Here is a 17444-nt window from a genome sequence, read left to right as displayed (position 1 = left end):
TGCTCAATGGCTGTTAGAAATACTTTAGGGATCATGCAAAATTAGAGGAGTTGCCAATGATGGGCAAATGGACTGATTTTCTAAAAAAGAGACACACTTTTTGACCCCTGGATGCTAAGTTCTGTTTCATTTCTCAGTAAGAGTCTCAATGGAGATTCTCAAAAACATGATTTGTGAGTATCTACAAAGGAAGCACATACCCCACTAAAATTTGTCTCTCCAAGTTTCACAAAGAACAGGCCATGCCAGATCAGGGCCATGTCTTTTGGGATAGATTGCCAGTTGGATAGCCCAGAAGGTCATGTATTTGCATTTCAGCCAAGAGTCCTAATACAAATTGATTTTTATTTTATTTTAGTGCCTGTTGTGTGTCAAACACTGTGATAAGGGAGCTGAAGGGGTTCAGTTTCAAGATGTCAGAAGTACTCTGTGATATCAAATAGATGTTTACAAGTGAATGGTGGAAAAAATTAGATTGGTTACTTATAATTGATTTAATAAACACATTTTTATAATGATGCTGATACATTTTTGGATAAACCATAAATAGTAAGAAAATGTTATTCGTTGATGGACCAGTCCAGAAAGGTGATTTTGTGTGTGTATGTTTTTTTGTGTGTGTGTGTGACAAAGATCAAAATTGAGATGAACTATAACAAAGCCCTACACTCCTTTCTGCTTATTTTTAAAGATTTTTTTTCCTAAAAAAAAAAAAAAAAGATTTTTTTTCCTTTCTGCTTATTTTAAAAATCTAATTGCTTGTGTGTGTGTGTGTGTGTTTGTGAATGTATGTGTTAAATATTTAGTATTAATGCATAGATCTTTACTACAAACCTTTTTGATATGCCTATAAACACAGCTACACAACCACACCAATGCTGCTAGAAGGATGGGTGGGGAGCAGGAGAATGTGTCTAGGTTGGCCAGAAGCTCATTATTACAACCTCTAGGTACTTCATTCTTTTTTTTTTTTTTTTAAGATTTTATTTATTTATGAGAGACACAGGGAGAGGGAGAGGCAGGTTCCATTCAGGGAGCCTGATGTGGGACTTGATCTTGGAACTCCAGAATCACTCCCTGAGCTGAAGGCAGATGCTCAACCACTGAGCCATCCAGGCGTTCCTATGTACTTCATTTTAACGAATCATTTTTTCCCAGTAGGGTATGAACTCCTCTAGGTCAGGGTCTGTGTACTGTAACCTTATATCTGGCAAAATGCCTAGACTCTCCTAAGTTCTCAATAAGCACTATTGAGAACTAGTTGTATTTCCTACTCCAGCTCTACCCAAAAAAAACTTAATTTGATTGCATATTGCATTAACTAGAAAATAGCATCTGTATTAGCTTCCCATTGTTGCTGTAACAAATTAATAAAAAGTTAGTGGCTGGCTTAAAACAATACAAATTTACTGTCCTGTAGTTCCAGAGGTCAGAAATCCCCCAAAACAAGGTGTTGGTAAAGCTATGTTTCTTTCTCAGGGAAGCTTTCAGGGAGAATCTGTTTTTTCCTCTTCCAGGAACTAGAAGCCACCCACATTACTTTGCTTGTGGTCCCTTCAAGCCAGCAACTCTCTGATCCTTTTTCTTGTCACGTTTCTTTCTCTGACCACTCTGTTAGAAGAGATTCTCTACTTTTCTTTTAAGGATTCATGTGATTAGATTGGACCTACCTGTGTACAGCCCAGGATATTGCAGTGGAAAATAGCCTATTCACAGATTATGTGATTATGGTTAGCATTAGGGTGTGGATATCTTTGGGAGATGATTACTCTGCTTATCACAGCCTCCAAATTGGAAAGGTGGTGGTAGTAAGGTGTTAGACTCTATTTTCTTCAAGATAGCAGAAAATTGTCATGTGACAGGAATGGACACTCGTGCTGTGCAATCTCAGAGCACTGAGTAGGATTAATCCTGGAAACTTTAGGGAAGCAGCTTTTGCCAGAAATTAAGGCAGGGTTGTGTGGACATTACTGATGTCCTTTAGACAGGCTAGAAATGGCAGGGCTTGATGCCATGGGGGTGTCTTACAAAAGAGATTTGAGCATTAGATGAAGAATCATCTCAGGTGTACTGTCAAACTCCATTTAACCCTCACAGCCACTGATTCTGTGACTTAGAATTCGGGTGACTTTCAGGCACCTCCGACTTCATGTAGCCGGAACTGACCAAGGCCCTACATCCTTACTGAAGAGTCATCTCTTGCCCTCACTGAACTCTATTTAAGGATCTGTCCCATACCAAGCAGAAGTGGTGAAGGAAGGTGGTAGAGCTGATGCCTTTTCAGAAGATGCAGTAACTCATGTTATTTTTGAGAATATGTATTTAAAAAAACAGTAGCCATAGAGATAGTACACATTTTAAAATATTACACAAATACTTAAAAATCTTCTCTGGCATATTCAGACATGAAAAGAGAACAACTGTAGAAACAAGGCATGAAAAAATAAAAAACAGGAACAAGGCATGAAGGAAGTGTCAATTCATTAGGTGGTTTGTATAAGGATCAAACAGGACCATAGATGAAGAGAGGAATAAATAAAACAAGACAAAATCAGAAAGGGAGACTAACCTCTTAATCATAGGAAACAAACTGAGGGTTGCTGGAGGAGAGGGGTGGGGTGAGGGCATAACTGGGTGATGAGCATTAAGGAGGGCACATGATGTAATGATCACTGGGTATTATATATTATATAATCACTAACCTCTACCTCTGAAACCAATAATATATTATTTGTTAACTAACTGAATTTAAATAAAATTTTTGAAAATTAAGTATGACATATTAAGAGGGAGTCAGATATTTAAAACAAAAGGAACAAAAGAAATAGTAGACCAGATTATTTCATCTTAATCCAGAAAACAATATATTTTGAGCCTTTTTTTTTTCGCCTGGCCACTTTGGGGATAGTTATTTGGAGTAACTTCTACAAGATCTGGGAGCTGCTGTACAAAATACTGTTTTTATGCCAATAGCATATGTGGCATGAAAGTACTTTTTTTGTATAAATAGTTTATGTTACTTTATTCTTGATCTTTTAAGTATACATCTGAATGTAGTTTATAAACCTGAACTGTACTCTGTGTTGCATGTTACATTAGACCACTTGACCCACAGATTATTTTGTATCCCAATAATATCCAAAAGGAATTAAGAAATTAATTACAACTTCAGTTGTATTTAAGAGAACTCTCTGTGGTTTCTTATAGCTGTTATTTATCTATCTTCAAAGGGATTCTTAAGTGTCTTTGGCTTTGGGATAGTAATGGTCATTCTAGACTAAGAGGAGCTCGTTCAGACAATTAAGATGTTGAGCCAATACTGCCAATGACTTCATACCACTCCATCTTCTTTCCACTTCTATGGATTACCCAACAGCAATAATGGTCATTCTAGCCAGCTCCTGATACTCCTCTCTATAGTTAAGGGAAGGTCAGCTATTTTTTGATCCCCATGGGAGAGAGACAGCTCCTCAATCAGTATCCTAAAATAGCTGGCCATTCTCAGCTGCTGGGCTGGAGTGCCTCCAGGGGAGAGCAAAGGGAACACAAATCCACTGGCTGAGTGTGAGTGAGAAAGCACCACAACATGAGCTAGGGGAGGCTTCTCAAGAAGATCCTGCTTACTCAAAACATCTTTCTTCTTCTTTTTTTTTTTTAATTGAGAAGCTAGGTGTCTGACATTTCTTAATTTCTTATTTTATTTAAAGGGAAACCAGTGACTTGAAAATGAGACTAAATATTGCCATCTTCTTTGGGGCTCTCTTTGGTGCTTTGGGGGTTTTACTCTTTTTGGTGGCTTTTGGATCGGATTATTGGCTTCTTGCAACTGAAGTGGGGAAGTGTTCAGGTGAACAGAATGTGCGTTTCTTCTTCCAAATATTGATGTACTTGGTAGGGTGAAGATAGCCTTATGTATCCTCTTGAAATCAGAGAATAGTAGTGGAGTGCCTATTTCTTTACAGAAGAGATAGGTAGAAAACTACTGACCGTTATTATTTGGGATAAAATATGTTGCTTTGATATTTTCCTAGTTACGTACTTTGGTTGACAGCAAGTTACTTCATTACTTCATCTGTGTTCCTGTGCAGATAGAGAACGTCACTTTCCACCATGAAGGATTCTTCTGGAGATGTTGGTTTAATGGGATTGTGGAAGGGAATGATTCTAGTATTTGGAAGTTCTGGTACAGTAAGTGCAATTTATATTTATTTTCCCCCTTGTCATTAAAATAAGAATGAAAAGCTTCTTATTTAGTACAGATCACTTACAAGATAGGATTGGATTCTTAACTATAGAATCTTGAAAGGACATCTTCCAAAAGACTCATGAAGTGATTCTTTTTCAGGAGGTAGAAATGGCTATATGAATAATTATTTTATTTTCTAACCTAAAGTAGAAGTCTGAATAATCAATGCAAAACTGAATTATCTGTTGTTTCCTTGCTCTTACTTAAAATACACTAACCCTAATTAAAAAAAAAAACCCTATATATTACCTATGGTGTTTTTCTCAAGTGTCTATTATTGCTGTATTGCAAGTAAATGGTTGTTTTTGTTTTTTTTTTTTGGGGGGGGTTTGGGTATCAACACTTGAAATCGCAAATTTAAAAATTTAGAAATAGAGATATGTTGTTTTATATCCATGGCTTTAAAGTTAAAAAAAATCTTTTTTTTTTTTTTTTTTAATAATGAAACTTAATTACCGACAGCAGTGGATGAAAGCTCACTCTGTTTGGGCTTTAAGCATGTTTGTGGGCAATATCAAGAAATGCCTGGCTTTTGATGTTTGCATTCTCTCATAGAAACTTGAAAGTTCTCTTTTGAAGTAGAGTAGCCTCTTGAAAATACAATGCATTCTTTTCACTGTATTTCCTATATTATATTAATCTTTGAAAATCGATTCATCGAAAATAACTAGATTCTATCTTATTGCATTCAACAATAAAAACTGCTTATTACTCTAAAGGTTATTATAGGTTGAAATTATTAGTCTCCTTATATACTCCTGTGATATATCAAAATATGGCATTTACACAGTAGTCAAGATTGTACAATAAAAGAATATATAATAAAAATATGAGATCTTGGAAGACTTAAGCAAGCTGACAACAAGCTGGCATACATAAAAGGAACCAAGTAATGATGAAATGGAATTTTGCAGGAAATAGTTGACAGGCTATCTTATAGTCATTTTGGGGAAGAGAATAAGCATGCAATCTGCCAATGAAAAGTATTTAGACTCTGTTAGTTAGTTAGTCTAAATACTTTTAGACTAACAGAGTCTAAAAGTCAGACTGTGCAAGAGGAAGACTTTGCCAAGGACTTAGAGAAAGGAAGAATTTCACTCCTCGCAGTGAAATCTTGAAGTTTTCAAACAACATAAAAGTTTTTCTTGGGTCTCCTACGTGGCTCAGTTGGTTCAGCATCTGTCTGGCTCACGTCATGATCCCAGGGTCTTGGGATTGAGAATCACCTCATGCTCCCTGCTCAGCAGGGAGCCTGCTTCTCCCTTTCCCTCTGACTGCAGCTCCCGTTGCTTGTGCTGTCTCACTCTCTCTCTCTCAAATAAATAAATAGAATCTTAAAACTTTTTCTTGTTTTTCTCCAAATACTAAAAATGCTTTTGAATTATTAACTTGTATAACCTATTATTTCCATTTTTCCCTAAAAATAGAATATAGAATACTTTTAATGTTAAGCAGAACTGATCAAGGTTAAGTCTAATTTTTAAAAAAAGATTTTATTTATCTATTCATGAGAGACACACACACACAGAGAAGCAGAGACAGAGGGAGAACAGGCTCCTTGAGGATCAGGGAGCCCAATGCAGGGCTGATTCTGGATCACGAACTGAGCAAAAGGCAGACAATTTACTGACTGAACCACCCTACATCTAAGTTTATTAGATTTTTAAAACAATTACTTTTTGAATACTTACCATGCACTAGGCGTCATGTTAGGAACTGGAGAATATGGTTGTGAAAATAAATGAAGGGTAAGGCCTTTAACCTTAAGGTGATGTCAGGTGCATTCTCTGCATTGAACTATGTCCTGAGCTAGATGTTTTGGATAAATCCGCTTTCCAGATCCTCTGAGTTTCTTGATATGAATTTTTTTCCTTCACTCAACAGTTCTCTGAATCTGTTGATCTAACCTGCAATTTATTTAGCTTGTGAGATCCCATATTTCTCTCCTGTTAAGAATGAGTCTTCATTCATTTTCTCAATAACAACTGCCATTGTTTGGTCTCCTTCCTAGCCAATCAGCCACCATCCAAGAACTGCGCACATGCTTACCTGTCACCATATCCCTTTATGAGAGGCGAGCACAACTCAACCTCGTATGATTCTGCTGTTAGTAAGTACTTCTATCCACAGAATCCCTTGGAGAGGGACTTGTTTTTCTGAAAAAAAATTTTTTTAACATGTATCATTTTAACATTTTCTCTGGTATCTATCTGTATTTTCCAATGTGTATTTTCCAATGTGGAAATAATTATGTTTATTAGGAAGAACTGCTTCTTATGGGTTTAACTGACCTAAAACTAGTCTTACAATGAAAAATAATTGTAATACACACCCTACTTTTAAAACATTGTTTTTGCAGCTGTTGCACATACAAATTGAGTATGCTCCTGTTTTCCTACAAAATGATTGAACTTTGTTATGTGTGATAACTTATAGAAAAAGAATAGTCAAATATCATAACTGAGAGCCATGATTACCTAGTTTCTTTGATATTTTCATACTATATGTTCTATGGAAAGTACACAAACTTAGTTCATATGGCAAATACATAATATATACTTAAATCTAGTTTTATAGAAAGTACATAGGCTCAATATGTCAGCTTTATTCTCAGCTGGTTTCATGAAGTTTTATTTTTTTATTTATTTTTTTTTAAAATATTTTTTTTTCTTTATTTATTTATGATAGTCACAGAGAGAGAGAGAGAGAGAGAGAGGCAGAGACACAGGCAGAGGGAGAAGCAGGCTCCATGCACAGGGAGCCCAACATGGGATTCGATCCCGGGTCTCCAGGATCGCACCCTGGGCCAAAGGCAGGCGCCAAACCACTGCGCCACCCAGGGATCCCCTCATGAAGTTTTAATAAAGGGTGTTTATCATAATCTTAAAACTAAGAGTTGGTTCAGAATTTACCAATGTCATAAACAGATACAAAAATATTTGTTTTTTTAAAGAGAATAAGTAATATATTTAATGTTCCAAATAATCTCATATTAGTATTCTCCAGAGAATCAGTAGGAGATATATAGGTGGGGGTGGAGTTTGGGGAGACAGAATGATTGATTGTTTGATGGACTGATGGAGAGATTTTAAGGAATTGGCTTATGTGTTTGTGGAGGCTGACAAGTCTAAAATCTGTAAGGGAAGCCAGCAGGCTGATTAAGAGTTGCTATTATAGTCTTGAATCTGAAGGCTGAAAACTCTGGAATAATGTCTTTAGGAAATCTAGCCCTTACTCTTAACGCCTTCAACTAATTAGATGAGGCCATATGAGTGGTCTAAACAAATTAATGCACAGAATATAAACATTTACTTATATCACATGATTAACATGACATTTCACGGAGTGTGCATGAGATCTGGATAGGAAAAGAGGCAAGTTGACATATAGCCATGCTTGTCCATCAAAGTTGCTTTTGCTCAAAATGGCTGTGGCTTTTGGCCTTGAGATTGTGTGGTGTGGGTACTCTTCCTCATTAAAAATTGCACAAGACAGTTCCCATTTGTCACAGCCTTTTGCATAGTGTGTTACATGGACCTTCTAACTGAGAAGAGAAGAGATGGCGTGGGAAAGAGTAGGATAAACCATTTTGTATTACAAAAGTTATAAAAAAGCTATCCTCTGACATTCTTACTTTTGTAAAATGGACTGATAAATGGTACAGAGTTGACTTTCCACAACATTAGGTATTTGCATAGGTATTAGTATTGTTATTGATATTTATATGTTCAGGCCCTGTGATGAGATAGGTATCGTGGGCACCATATATTTAAAATGAATCTACATATTTGAAAAGTCTGCACCTCAAGGAAATAGTAGAGAACTTGAAAAACAAGGTGACATGATCTAAACATAATAATTATGATGGAGATGGATAGTAAGTGCATGTCACAAAAATTATACTGCAATTATGCTTAGAATTATTATGTAGCACTGCATATAATTACTGTCATTTTTTGGATCTAATGACAAAACCATATTCCAATTTTTTTTGTTTTAAATTATCAGACTCCTCTTTGGCTCACATATTGTAACTCCCTATTCACTTTAAGCAACTTTATCAAACACTTTAGCAAAAATCACTGAGATGGGAAGAAACATGTCCTACAGCAGAAATAGCATATACATATTTCATGTACCTTCATAATAAAGTACAATGATATCTGATATTATATTTGGGTGATTTTTTCTTATGGTTCCCTTTTCCAAGAGAAGAGCCATGGATATCATTAGAAGAGTTTTACTTGACTAAAAGTCGTGTTTTCTAGTTAGTGAGGCCATCTGGGCTTTACTAGACTCCATAGCCACTCTTTGGCTTCATGTAGCCTTATAATTATCCGGCATTATACATTTGCTAATTTATCTTGGCTAAATTCAAAGTATTGTTTGTAAAATCTGATATATTCCAGCTTGGCAAAATGGCTTTGTATTCTCCTGAATTCTTGCAGTTGCAGTTAGCCAGTATTGAAATCAGTGAAAATAATATAGTGGTGTCTAATTTTTCTGGAAAGATTATTTTATAATTATTGGATGCTACTGATGAAATTATTCTATTTCATAATAAGGAGACTGAGAGCCAGAGAAACCATGTGACTATTGTGACACAGCTGATCATTGGCAGAACAAATGCAAAGGTCCAAGTCTCTGGATTTTGTTTATTGATAATCTTAAAAGCTACAGTGAGTCAAAGGGCAAATTTTAGTTTTAGCCATTAAATTTTTTTAAGTATAAGTCTCTTCACAGGATCTCAACAAAAGACCAATTTTAACACTATGTTGGCTTTTTCTACTTTTCTATCTGATCCTGACCTGTGTGTATAATCAGGTCTAATTTAGTGTTTCCTTTATTTTTGTCTCAAAAACATATTCTAAAATTTGGTTATGCTCGAATCTAGTTATTTGCCCAAGCCTAGAGAGGTTGTTAAAGTAGGATTATATACTTTGAAATCCTTTAAACAATTTCATTACCTTTTGATATCTGTCAGAATTTATATTTTCTGGTTTGTTTTATGATTAAACCCAGTCGTGGTGCATTTATTTGGTATCAATTGGCAATGATGTACAGAACATAGACTAATTTTCTAGATAATTCAGCCCTAGTGAATTAGTCATTTTTGTCAGTGTCCCAAAAGCCTTTGCCCCCCCCAATCAAAGTGCTCATTATATGTAACTACAGTTATTTACCTTACTCCCTTCATTATTTGTTGGAACTCCCTAAAGTACAGAATGTATCCTACTCATTTGTATACTCCCAGAACCTAATATAGTGCATGGCACTTAGTAAATGCTTACATGTCTCTATGGAATTACTTAATGCAAAAATTTCTTGACTTTCTTCGTAAGAAGAATATATTGAACATAGTTTCTTCTGTTATTGGTGAGTTGGAACAAGAACACGCACCATGACCTTCCTTGAGTTTCTCAGAATCAGTGTTTGCCCTCATGCTTTAGGGCCTGTAGGAGGCATCCCTCTTCCCCAAAAGCTGTTCCTCTCTTCCCCACACCTCCTCCCTTCATTTCTCTAACAAGCAGCCTCATCCCCCAAGCTAGTACACACTTCAGTGTTCTAAAGAAGCCTTCCTTGCCAGTCCCCTATCCCACTACTATATGGGGATCAAGAGTTGAATACTCTACTGACTGAGTCATTCTTTAATTTGAATATCCATAGCACAGACTTTGTTTACTTGTGTAATTATTTTGTTCATGTATTTCCTTCCTAGTTCAACTCTAAGTTCCATGGCAGTGATGTCTTGTGTGTTTGGCTCACTGGTTGTACCCACTGTAGACTGAATGCTAAATGTATACTCTGGGAGAGTCTTTGTTACTACCCTATACTGTGGTACTAATATTGATGTCCTAAGGAGCTGTTGGTGTGTGTAGGAATTTCTCAAACCTTTATTAAGTGGACTTAGATTACTCTTAAATTGTTTTTCATACTTTTTATAACTTTTAGATCTTCAGCACTGCTTTCACATGTCAGCTGCCCTTTGCTTTTATTGTCAATATTTATTTATTTTGTATTCTTTTCTGGTCTTCTCTTCTTTCATCCTTAGGCAAAATTGTAGGATGAAGTAGACTATAGCCGACTAGAACAGGAAAGAATCATGTAGGAAAGCCATGTGTTAGGATGTAAGTGACAGAAAACTAACTAGTAAGAAATAAGGGCAGTTTTGTTCCACAACAAGGTCAAAAGCAGCTGCCACAATGATGCTGTCAGGGACCCAGGCGCTTTCAGGCTTTCCTCCCACCATCCTTGGCAGATGCACAGTTGCCACCATGCTCTTTCATCTTCAGAAGAGCAGAGTATCCCTAGAATTCTCCAGTAGATTTCCACCAAAGTGCTAGTCACCAGGACAGTGTCATGTGGCCTCTGTAAGCTGGAGTTGGCAACTTGGAGTTGGCAACTTGGAGTTGGCAACTTGGAGGCAACTTGGAGTTGCCTGGCTCTTTAGTCAGGATCGTAGAGGAGGAAAGGGAGAAGGGCTGGTAGTCAGTGCTGATTCCATAAAGGATCAACAGTCATCAAGGCTCAGACAAGGACAGCCTGGGTAGCTCAGTGGTTTAGCACTGCCTTCAGCCCAGGGCATGATCCTGGAGACCTGGGATCAAGTCCCACATCAGACTCCCTGCATGGAGCCCACTTCTCCCTCTGCCTGTGTCTCTGCCTCTCTCTCTCTCTCTCTTTCTGTGTCTCTCATGAATAAACAAATAAATAAAAAATCTTAAAAAAAAGAGCTCAGACAAGGGTGGGGTAGCAAGGATGAAAAGGGAATAATGGATATAGATGATATTTAAAGAGTTAATGTGTAAAACTTGGTAGTCATACAAAAGAAAGCTGGAGGAATCTAAGATGATGAAGAAATTCCTTTTTGAAAAGGCATAATTCAATTTAAACAATGTGTAATAAAAGGTAGGATGGTCATCTCTGTCTAAATGATAAATATTATTTTAGGGTATTTCTTGTCAGTCCTTTTATATGCATATTGTACATAGTTTTGATTATTATAAATATAAACATACATCTTTTCTCAGTTAGCAACCATTTCTCCACATTTTAACCTAATGGTTTCTTAAATTTTAAATGTTAGTTGCTACCTCTACGTTAAAAATAATTTCATGAAAAAAATGAATAATAAAACATAAAAATAATGTTATACATGTAACATTTTTCATAATTTGTATTACTTCTTTGGATTATATTTACGGAAGTGTGAATCAGAAGGTAGGAATAGGTTTTCTTTGTTGTTGTATCATGCCATCGTACCACATTACTTGCCAACTGGTACTGAACTATGAATGATTTCAGCTAGGAAAATTTGATAAGGAGGACAGAAATACGAACAATAGGAGGAAGGGTCATATTTGGAAGTGGAGGATGGAATTTGGTTTGAATTTCAACATTTTAAAGTTGAGTTTATGCTAAAACATCATTTTGAAATAATTCAGCGTGTAACTTGATGTACAATACTGATTTCCCCGAAAGACATTAGTTAGAGCAGCAGATACTGATGAGGAATTATAGAAGTGGTTTTTTGATATCAGATACAATCTTTAAGAAAAAAATCATAGAAAATGAGGTGGTAAAATATCAATTATACTTAGAGAAAGAAAGAAGCGGAGACAGTCCATAAACGTGAATGAAAAAGAAGCTTTGGAAAGCAAGTTGATGAGCAGACTGTCAACACTGTCACGGGGGCTGGTGGCAGGGAGAGTCTTGGGAAGGAGGTCACAGCCCTCAGTGACAAATGCAGAGTGAATGAGAGTGAGAGGGGCACAAAGGAATTGGGTGAGACAGGATAATTCAAGAGTTCTGGTGGCCATGGACAGCTGTCCCCACCGAAGCCTCAGCTACAGAGGCATCTCTTTCTAAACCTTAACCTATGTGTCCTGCTGGTTTGGCCTGAGACCTGTAGGCCTGCTGCTCTGTATCCCACTCCTGCTCACGGTCTGTTCCCTTAGATTGGACCTGAGGGCCCTGCCCTCTTCTCCTGGCAATGCCCTTTCTCCCCCAGGGAACCATTTTCCCCTACCTTCTGTCACCTGATGATAGCCCTACCTCAGGCTTGCTCCTCCATCTACTCTCTCAAGAGAAGTCAGAAAGCAGAGATACTCATAAAGGGGGCAGAGCAACAGGATAATGGGGGTGTGAACCCTCATTTGGGATGTATAGGGAATCGGAAGTGAGGAAGTTGAGACCTTTGTGATTAGCTAGCACTTGGACTTGGAGTAGTACCAAAAGAGCACAACATTTACAGAGAGTACAAAGTCCTTATAAAAACAATCATATACACTACACACATACACACAACATCTTGCTTTACTATACAAGGCAAAATAAAATATAAATACCATTATATTTGACAATTTTTAAAAAATTTTATTTATTTATTTATTTATGATAGTCACACAGAGAGAGAGAGAGAGAGAGAGAGGCAGAGACACAGGCAGAGGAGAAGCAGGCTCCATGCACGGGGAGCCCGACGTGGGACTCGATCCCGGGTCTCCAGGATCGCGCCCTGGGCCAAAGGCAGGTGCTAAACCGCTGCACCACCCAGGGATCCCCTATATTTGACAGTTTTAAACAGCACAAAGATGAATTAAGATTCAAGTCTAAAGTTAATGTAAACACTTAAATAACTAAGAAGGTGTATCAACATGTGCTAGGTATCTAATTTTGTTGGGGTCTTGCTTCCCGATCAATAATGCTGGTGTAGCTGTGTCTTATTTAGCAATTTTCTCATGTTGAAAATATGGTGAGTCTGGATATTGTCTTAAATTTACCAAACTGCCTTCTGTTCTGCTTTAGTTATATAGAAAACATACACTGCAAATCATAATGGAATATACAGTTCCTTTTTTATTTTTTGGTCATAAATGTCAAGTACCTAGATATTTAAAAATACCTTAACATCCTACTATTCATTCAAATATTTGGGATTACACAGTGATGGCCACAGGTACAGCATGATATTACAGGGTGGCTTCAGTTCCCGATTTCTGGCTGACTTTTTATCTGTGACCCAGTGAGGGCTCTACTGCATTCAGATTGGAGGGGACTCATAGGGCAGCTTGCTCAGCCTTCCAAAACTGCAGCTCATGAGGATACAGTTGGCTTTCCAGTTCCAGGGCCCAACATCAAAGCTGTAATTAAAAATCACTTTTTCAGAGGGTGTTATTTTGTGTTCCCTACAATTTATTCATGTATATCTAAGGATTGATTGGCAGCTTATGTAACATCCCTGCACTAATGGGGGAGATTACCTTCTGTAAACAAGACTGTGGTTATTTACGTAGTGTGGCTTGTCTTCCTGTCATGGAGGACAGGCTCCAGCCTCTACAGAGGCTTCCGTTATACCTATTAAAACGTCAGCTACACTCAGAAGTAGAAATCTCATCCAACCACAGAGAACCTCTGGGTGCCAGGCTATCTCAGCCTTGGCAGTATTGATTGACATTTTGGGCCAGACAATTCTTTGTTGTGGAACTGTCCCATACATTGTAGGATGTTTAGCAGTACCCCTAGCCTCTACCCACTAGATGCCAGTAGCACCCTTCAGTTGTGCCAATCAAAAAATGTCTCAATATAGCCAAATATTCTGGGGTATAAGGTGGGCAAAAAACCACCTTTGATGAGAACATTCTAGATATTCATTGCTAACACTTCTGAGGACCCAAGCTCTTCTTCAGAATTATATTCATACTGTGTACATTCTGTGCCCAGCTCCAAGTCTGGGCTCAAAAGCACATGTAAAGCACATTAGTTTCCTTCTTCCATGTAGATATGCAGACAAAAAAAGGAACAAGGTACTGAACTTGGTCTCTCTCATCTTTAAATATTACTGCTTCTGCTCTGAGTTGTGGATCTTTTCTTAGGAAAAGTATTTACTCAATCCAATGGAGAAAACATTAAATCCTGGGTACTATTCTGGGTGCTTTAGTGTCAGCCCTAAATTCTTGCCCCAGTGAAGCTTTCATTATGGTAGGGAGACAGATGATAAACAAAATAAGTCAGTCAAGTACTTGGAGGGAAATAAAAGGAAATAGAATGTCTGTGGAGGCAATCTCGATATTAAAAAAGGTGATCACAGAAGTGATGTCTGTTTTGAGGTGCCCATCCCTGGTTGAGTAGGGTTCTGTCATCCAGCTAAGCTGTCCTGGTTCCTCAATCCCTCTTCTGAGGACTAGATGGATGCTGTACAGAGAGTATTTAGCACAGGGGCTGGCTTGTGGTAAGGTGTCTATGGGAGTTACAAGCTGGACTTTCAGCCAGTATGTCTGTGTTCACTACCTAGAGCCACCATTTCCTGGCTCTGCCTCTTTATCTCCACAAAACTCACTGTACTTGTTGGTAAAGGGGAGATTAGTATAGTATTTAAATCCCACAGTTGTTCAAATGAGGAGAGATAATAATCCAAATGCTTAGCAGAGTAGTTGCCATGTAGTTGGTATTCAATAAATGTCAGCTATGGCAACATACCAATTTAGAACACTGAAAATAAGTCCTCATGAGGGCACATGAGTTCATCGTAACTTTTCCCTAGTGAAATGCTTCCTGTTCTCTGAGGTGTGTGTGTGCGTGTGTGTATGTGTGTGTGTGTGTGTGTGTGCAGTCACATCAATTACTTGGTAGAGTTTCTGGCAAAGAATAAGGACTTCAAAGCAGTGTTCATTATCATTATCATGATCACCATTATCCTAGTACAAGTCAGTTAATGTTACCATCTGTAGTAGCCAAGCTTTGCCAGTGTTTATCTAGTAACTTTTATTAAATTTCATTCAACAAATACTTATTGAGCACATACTGTGTGCCAGGCACTGTTCTAGGTTCTGGAGAATAGCAGCACACAAAACAGATAGAAATTTCTGTCCTTGTAGGGCTGACATTCTGGAGAGGGGAGACACACAAGGCAAGATAAAATAAGCCAATTAGCATATTGGAAGATGACAACTACTCTGAAAAAGCATAAAACATGGAAAGAGGCTGGAGATGAGGGGCTGGCAGAAATGAGGGCGATGAGAACTCTGTAATATGGTCAGAGGGAAGCTTGGCTCTGAGAAAATTATATTGAGTGGAGACTTGTAGAAAGTGAGGGAGTGAGCCATTTGATATCCAAAAGAGTGTTCCAGGTAGAGAGAACATGAGTTGTAAAGACCCAGAGGCTAGAATATGCCTGATATGAGCAAAGAACGCAGAAGAGGCAGCACAGCAAGGAAGAGATGGAGTGAGCAGAGAGTAGGGGAAATAGCCAGGGAGGTGGAGGGCACAGCAGGAGGTTGGGCCATTGTAAGGACCTTGACTCATGTTGTGAACAAGAGGTGAAGGGGTCTAAAGGACAGTTTTGACCTGATTTTTGTTGTAAAAGAATTTCTCAGGTCTTGCATCCTTAACAGACTGTAGAAAGCCCGATGTGGAATCAGGTGGACCAGTTAGGAGGTTTGCTGGATTACAGATGGCTGACACAAAGACATTAGGAAGGAACGATTTGTCTGAGTCTGGCATGGTCCTTTTAAAATTATTTAACAACCAGTTAGGAAATCTACCAGGTGGACAATAGCGGTAACACAACACAACACAACATAACAAAACACCACTCATGTCCAGACTGCTATGTACCTTTAAATCTTTTTTTTTTATATTATTTATTTATGATAGTCATACAGAGAGAGAGAGGCAGAGACAAGGCAGAGACATAGGCAGAGGGAGAAGCAGGCTCCATGCACCGGGAGCCTGATGTGGGATTCGATTCCGGGTCTCCAGGATCGCGCCCTGGGCCACAGGCAGGTGCCAAACCGCTGCGCCACCCAGGGATCCCTGCTATGTACCTTTAAAACATGAGTTTCCCTTTTTAAAAAATGTTTTAAACGTATTTCATTGTATCAGTTTCTAAACATTTATAATAATTATCAACATATTTTCTAATATATGTGCTGCCAAAGTGAGCACAATAGTTATCAACGTATTTTTCTAAACAAAATTATTATTACTGTGAATTTTGAGAGTTCTTTATATGTTTTAGATATGAGTATTTTATGGAATACGTGGTTTCCAAACATTTCTTTCCAGTCTGTAGCTTGTCTTTTCATCACCTTAATAAGATCTTTCACAGAGTAAAAGTTGCGAATTTTGATTAAGTTCAATTTATGGAGTTTTTCTTTTATAGATCATACTTTTGGTGTCATATCTGGGAACTATTTCCCAAGCCCCAAGTTCTGAGGATTTTCTCTACTTTTATTCCAAAAATTTTATAGTTTTATGTTTTACATTTAAATCTATGATTCCGTTTGAGTTACTTTTGTATAAGGTGTATGATTTATAATTTTTCAAACTTATCCCATTGCTCTAACACCATTTGTTAGAAAGACTATCTTTCCTCCATTGAATTGCTTTTGTATGCATCTTAATATAATTGTTTATATTTCTGTTGGATTTTTTCTGGATTATGTATTCTGTTTTATTGACCTATGTGTCTATCCCTCTGCCAGTGCCATACTATCCTGTTTACTTTAGCTGTACCTTGAAGTTGGACTGAATGATTCCTCCTACTAGGTTCTTTTTCAAAATTATTTTAGCTATTCTAGATCCTTTGCATTTCAATATAAAATTTAGGACAGTATTTTTTTTAAAAAAGGTTTTATTTATTTATTCATGAGAGATGCAGAGAGACAGGCAGAAACATAGGCAGAGGGAGAAGTGGGCTGCTCCCAGGGAGCCCAATGTGGGACTTGATCCCAGATCCTGGGATCATGCCCTGAGCCAAAGGCAGATGCTCAACTGCTTAGCCATCCAGGTGTTCCATAAATCTAGGACATCTTGTCTATATCTATAAAAAATCTTTCTTGGATGATGGAATTGCCTATATCAATTTGGGAAGAATTAATTTGTTTATGTTGAGACTTCCAATCTCTGAATGCAATATATCTTTCCATTTATTTAGACCTTTAATTTCTTTCATTAGCAATTTGTAGTCTTCAACTTACAAATCCTGACTGTGCACTTAGATTTACACCTAAATATTTCAATTTTTTAGCAATCATAACCATTATATTTTTAATTATGGTCTCCCTGTGTTTATTGATAATAGAAATATAATTGATTTTTTAAATGTTTATATTGTATTCTCAGACCTTGCTGAATTTACTTAGTAGTTTTAGGAGGTTTTGTTTGGTTTTGTTTTATAGATTATTTGGGATTTTCTACA

At 37.4% G+C, this 17444-nt stretch overlaps 1 protein-coding gene across 1 annotated transcript in view; it reads left to right on the top strand.

Moving 5' to 3' along the window:
- Window positions 1-3556: 3556 nt before the first annotated feature.
- TMEM182 (transmembrane protein 182) overlaps window positions 3557-17444 on the top strand; it is a 59145-nt gene continuing 45257 nt past the window's right edge. Inside the window, exons 1-3 of the mRNA XM_041757076.1 lie at window positions 3557-3858; window positions 4089-4188; window positions 6258-6356. Of these exons, the coding sequence (XP_041613010.1) occupies window positions 3727-3858; window positions 4089-4188; window positions 6258-6356 (331 nt within the window). The 5' untranslated portion in view covers window positions 3557-3726. The remainder of the gene's footprint in view (window positions 3859-4088; window positions 4189-6257; window positions 6357-17444) is intronic.

The sequence above is a fragment of the Vulpes lagopus genome, chromosome 5 (assembly GCF_018345385.1).
Source record: "Vulpes lagopus strain Blue_001 chromosome 5, ASM1834538v1, whole genome shotgun sequence".
NCBI lineage: Eukaryota > Metazoa > Chordata > Mammalia > Carnivora > Canidae > Vulpes > Vulpes lagopus.
The sequence above is the reverse complement of the archived record's forward strand: the minus strand, read 5'-3'. Positions and strand labels throughout refer to the sequence as shown.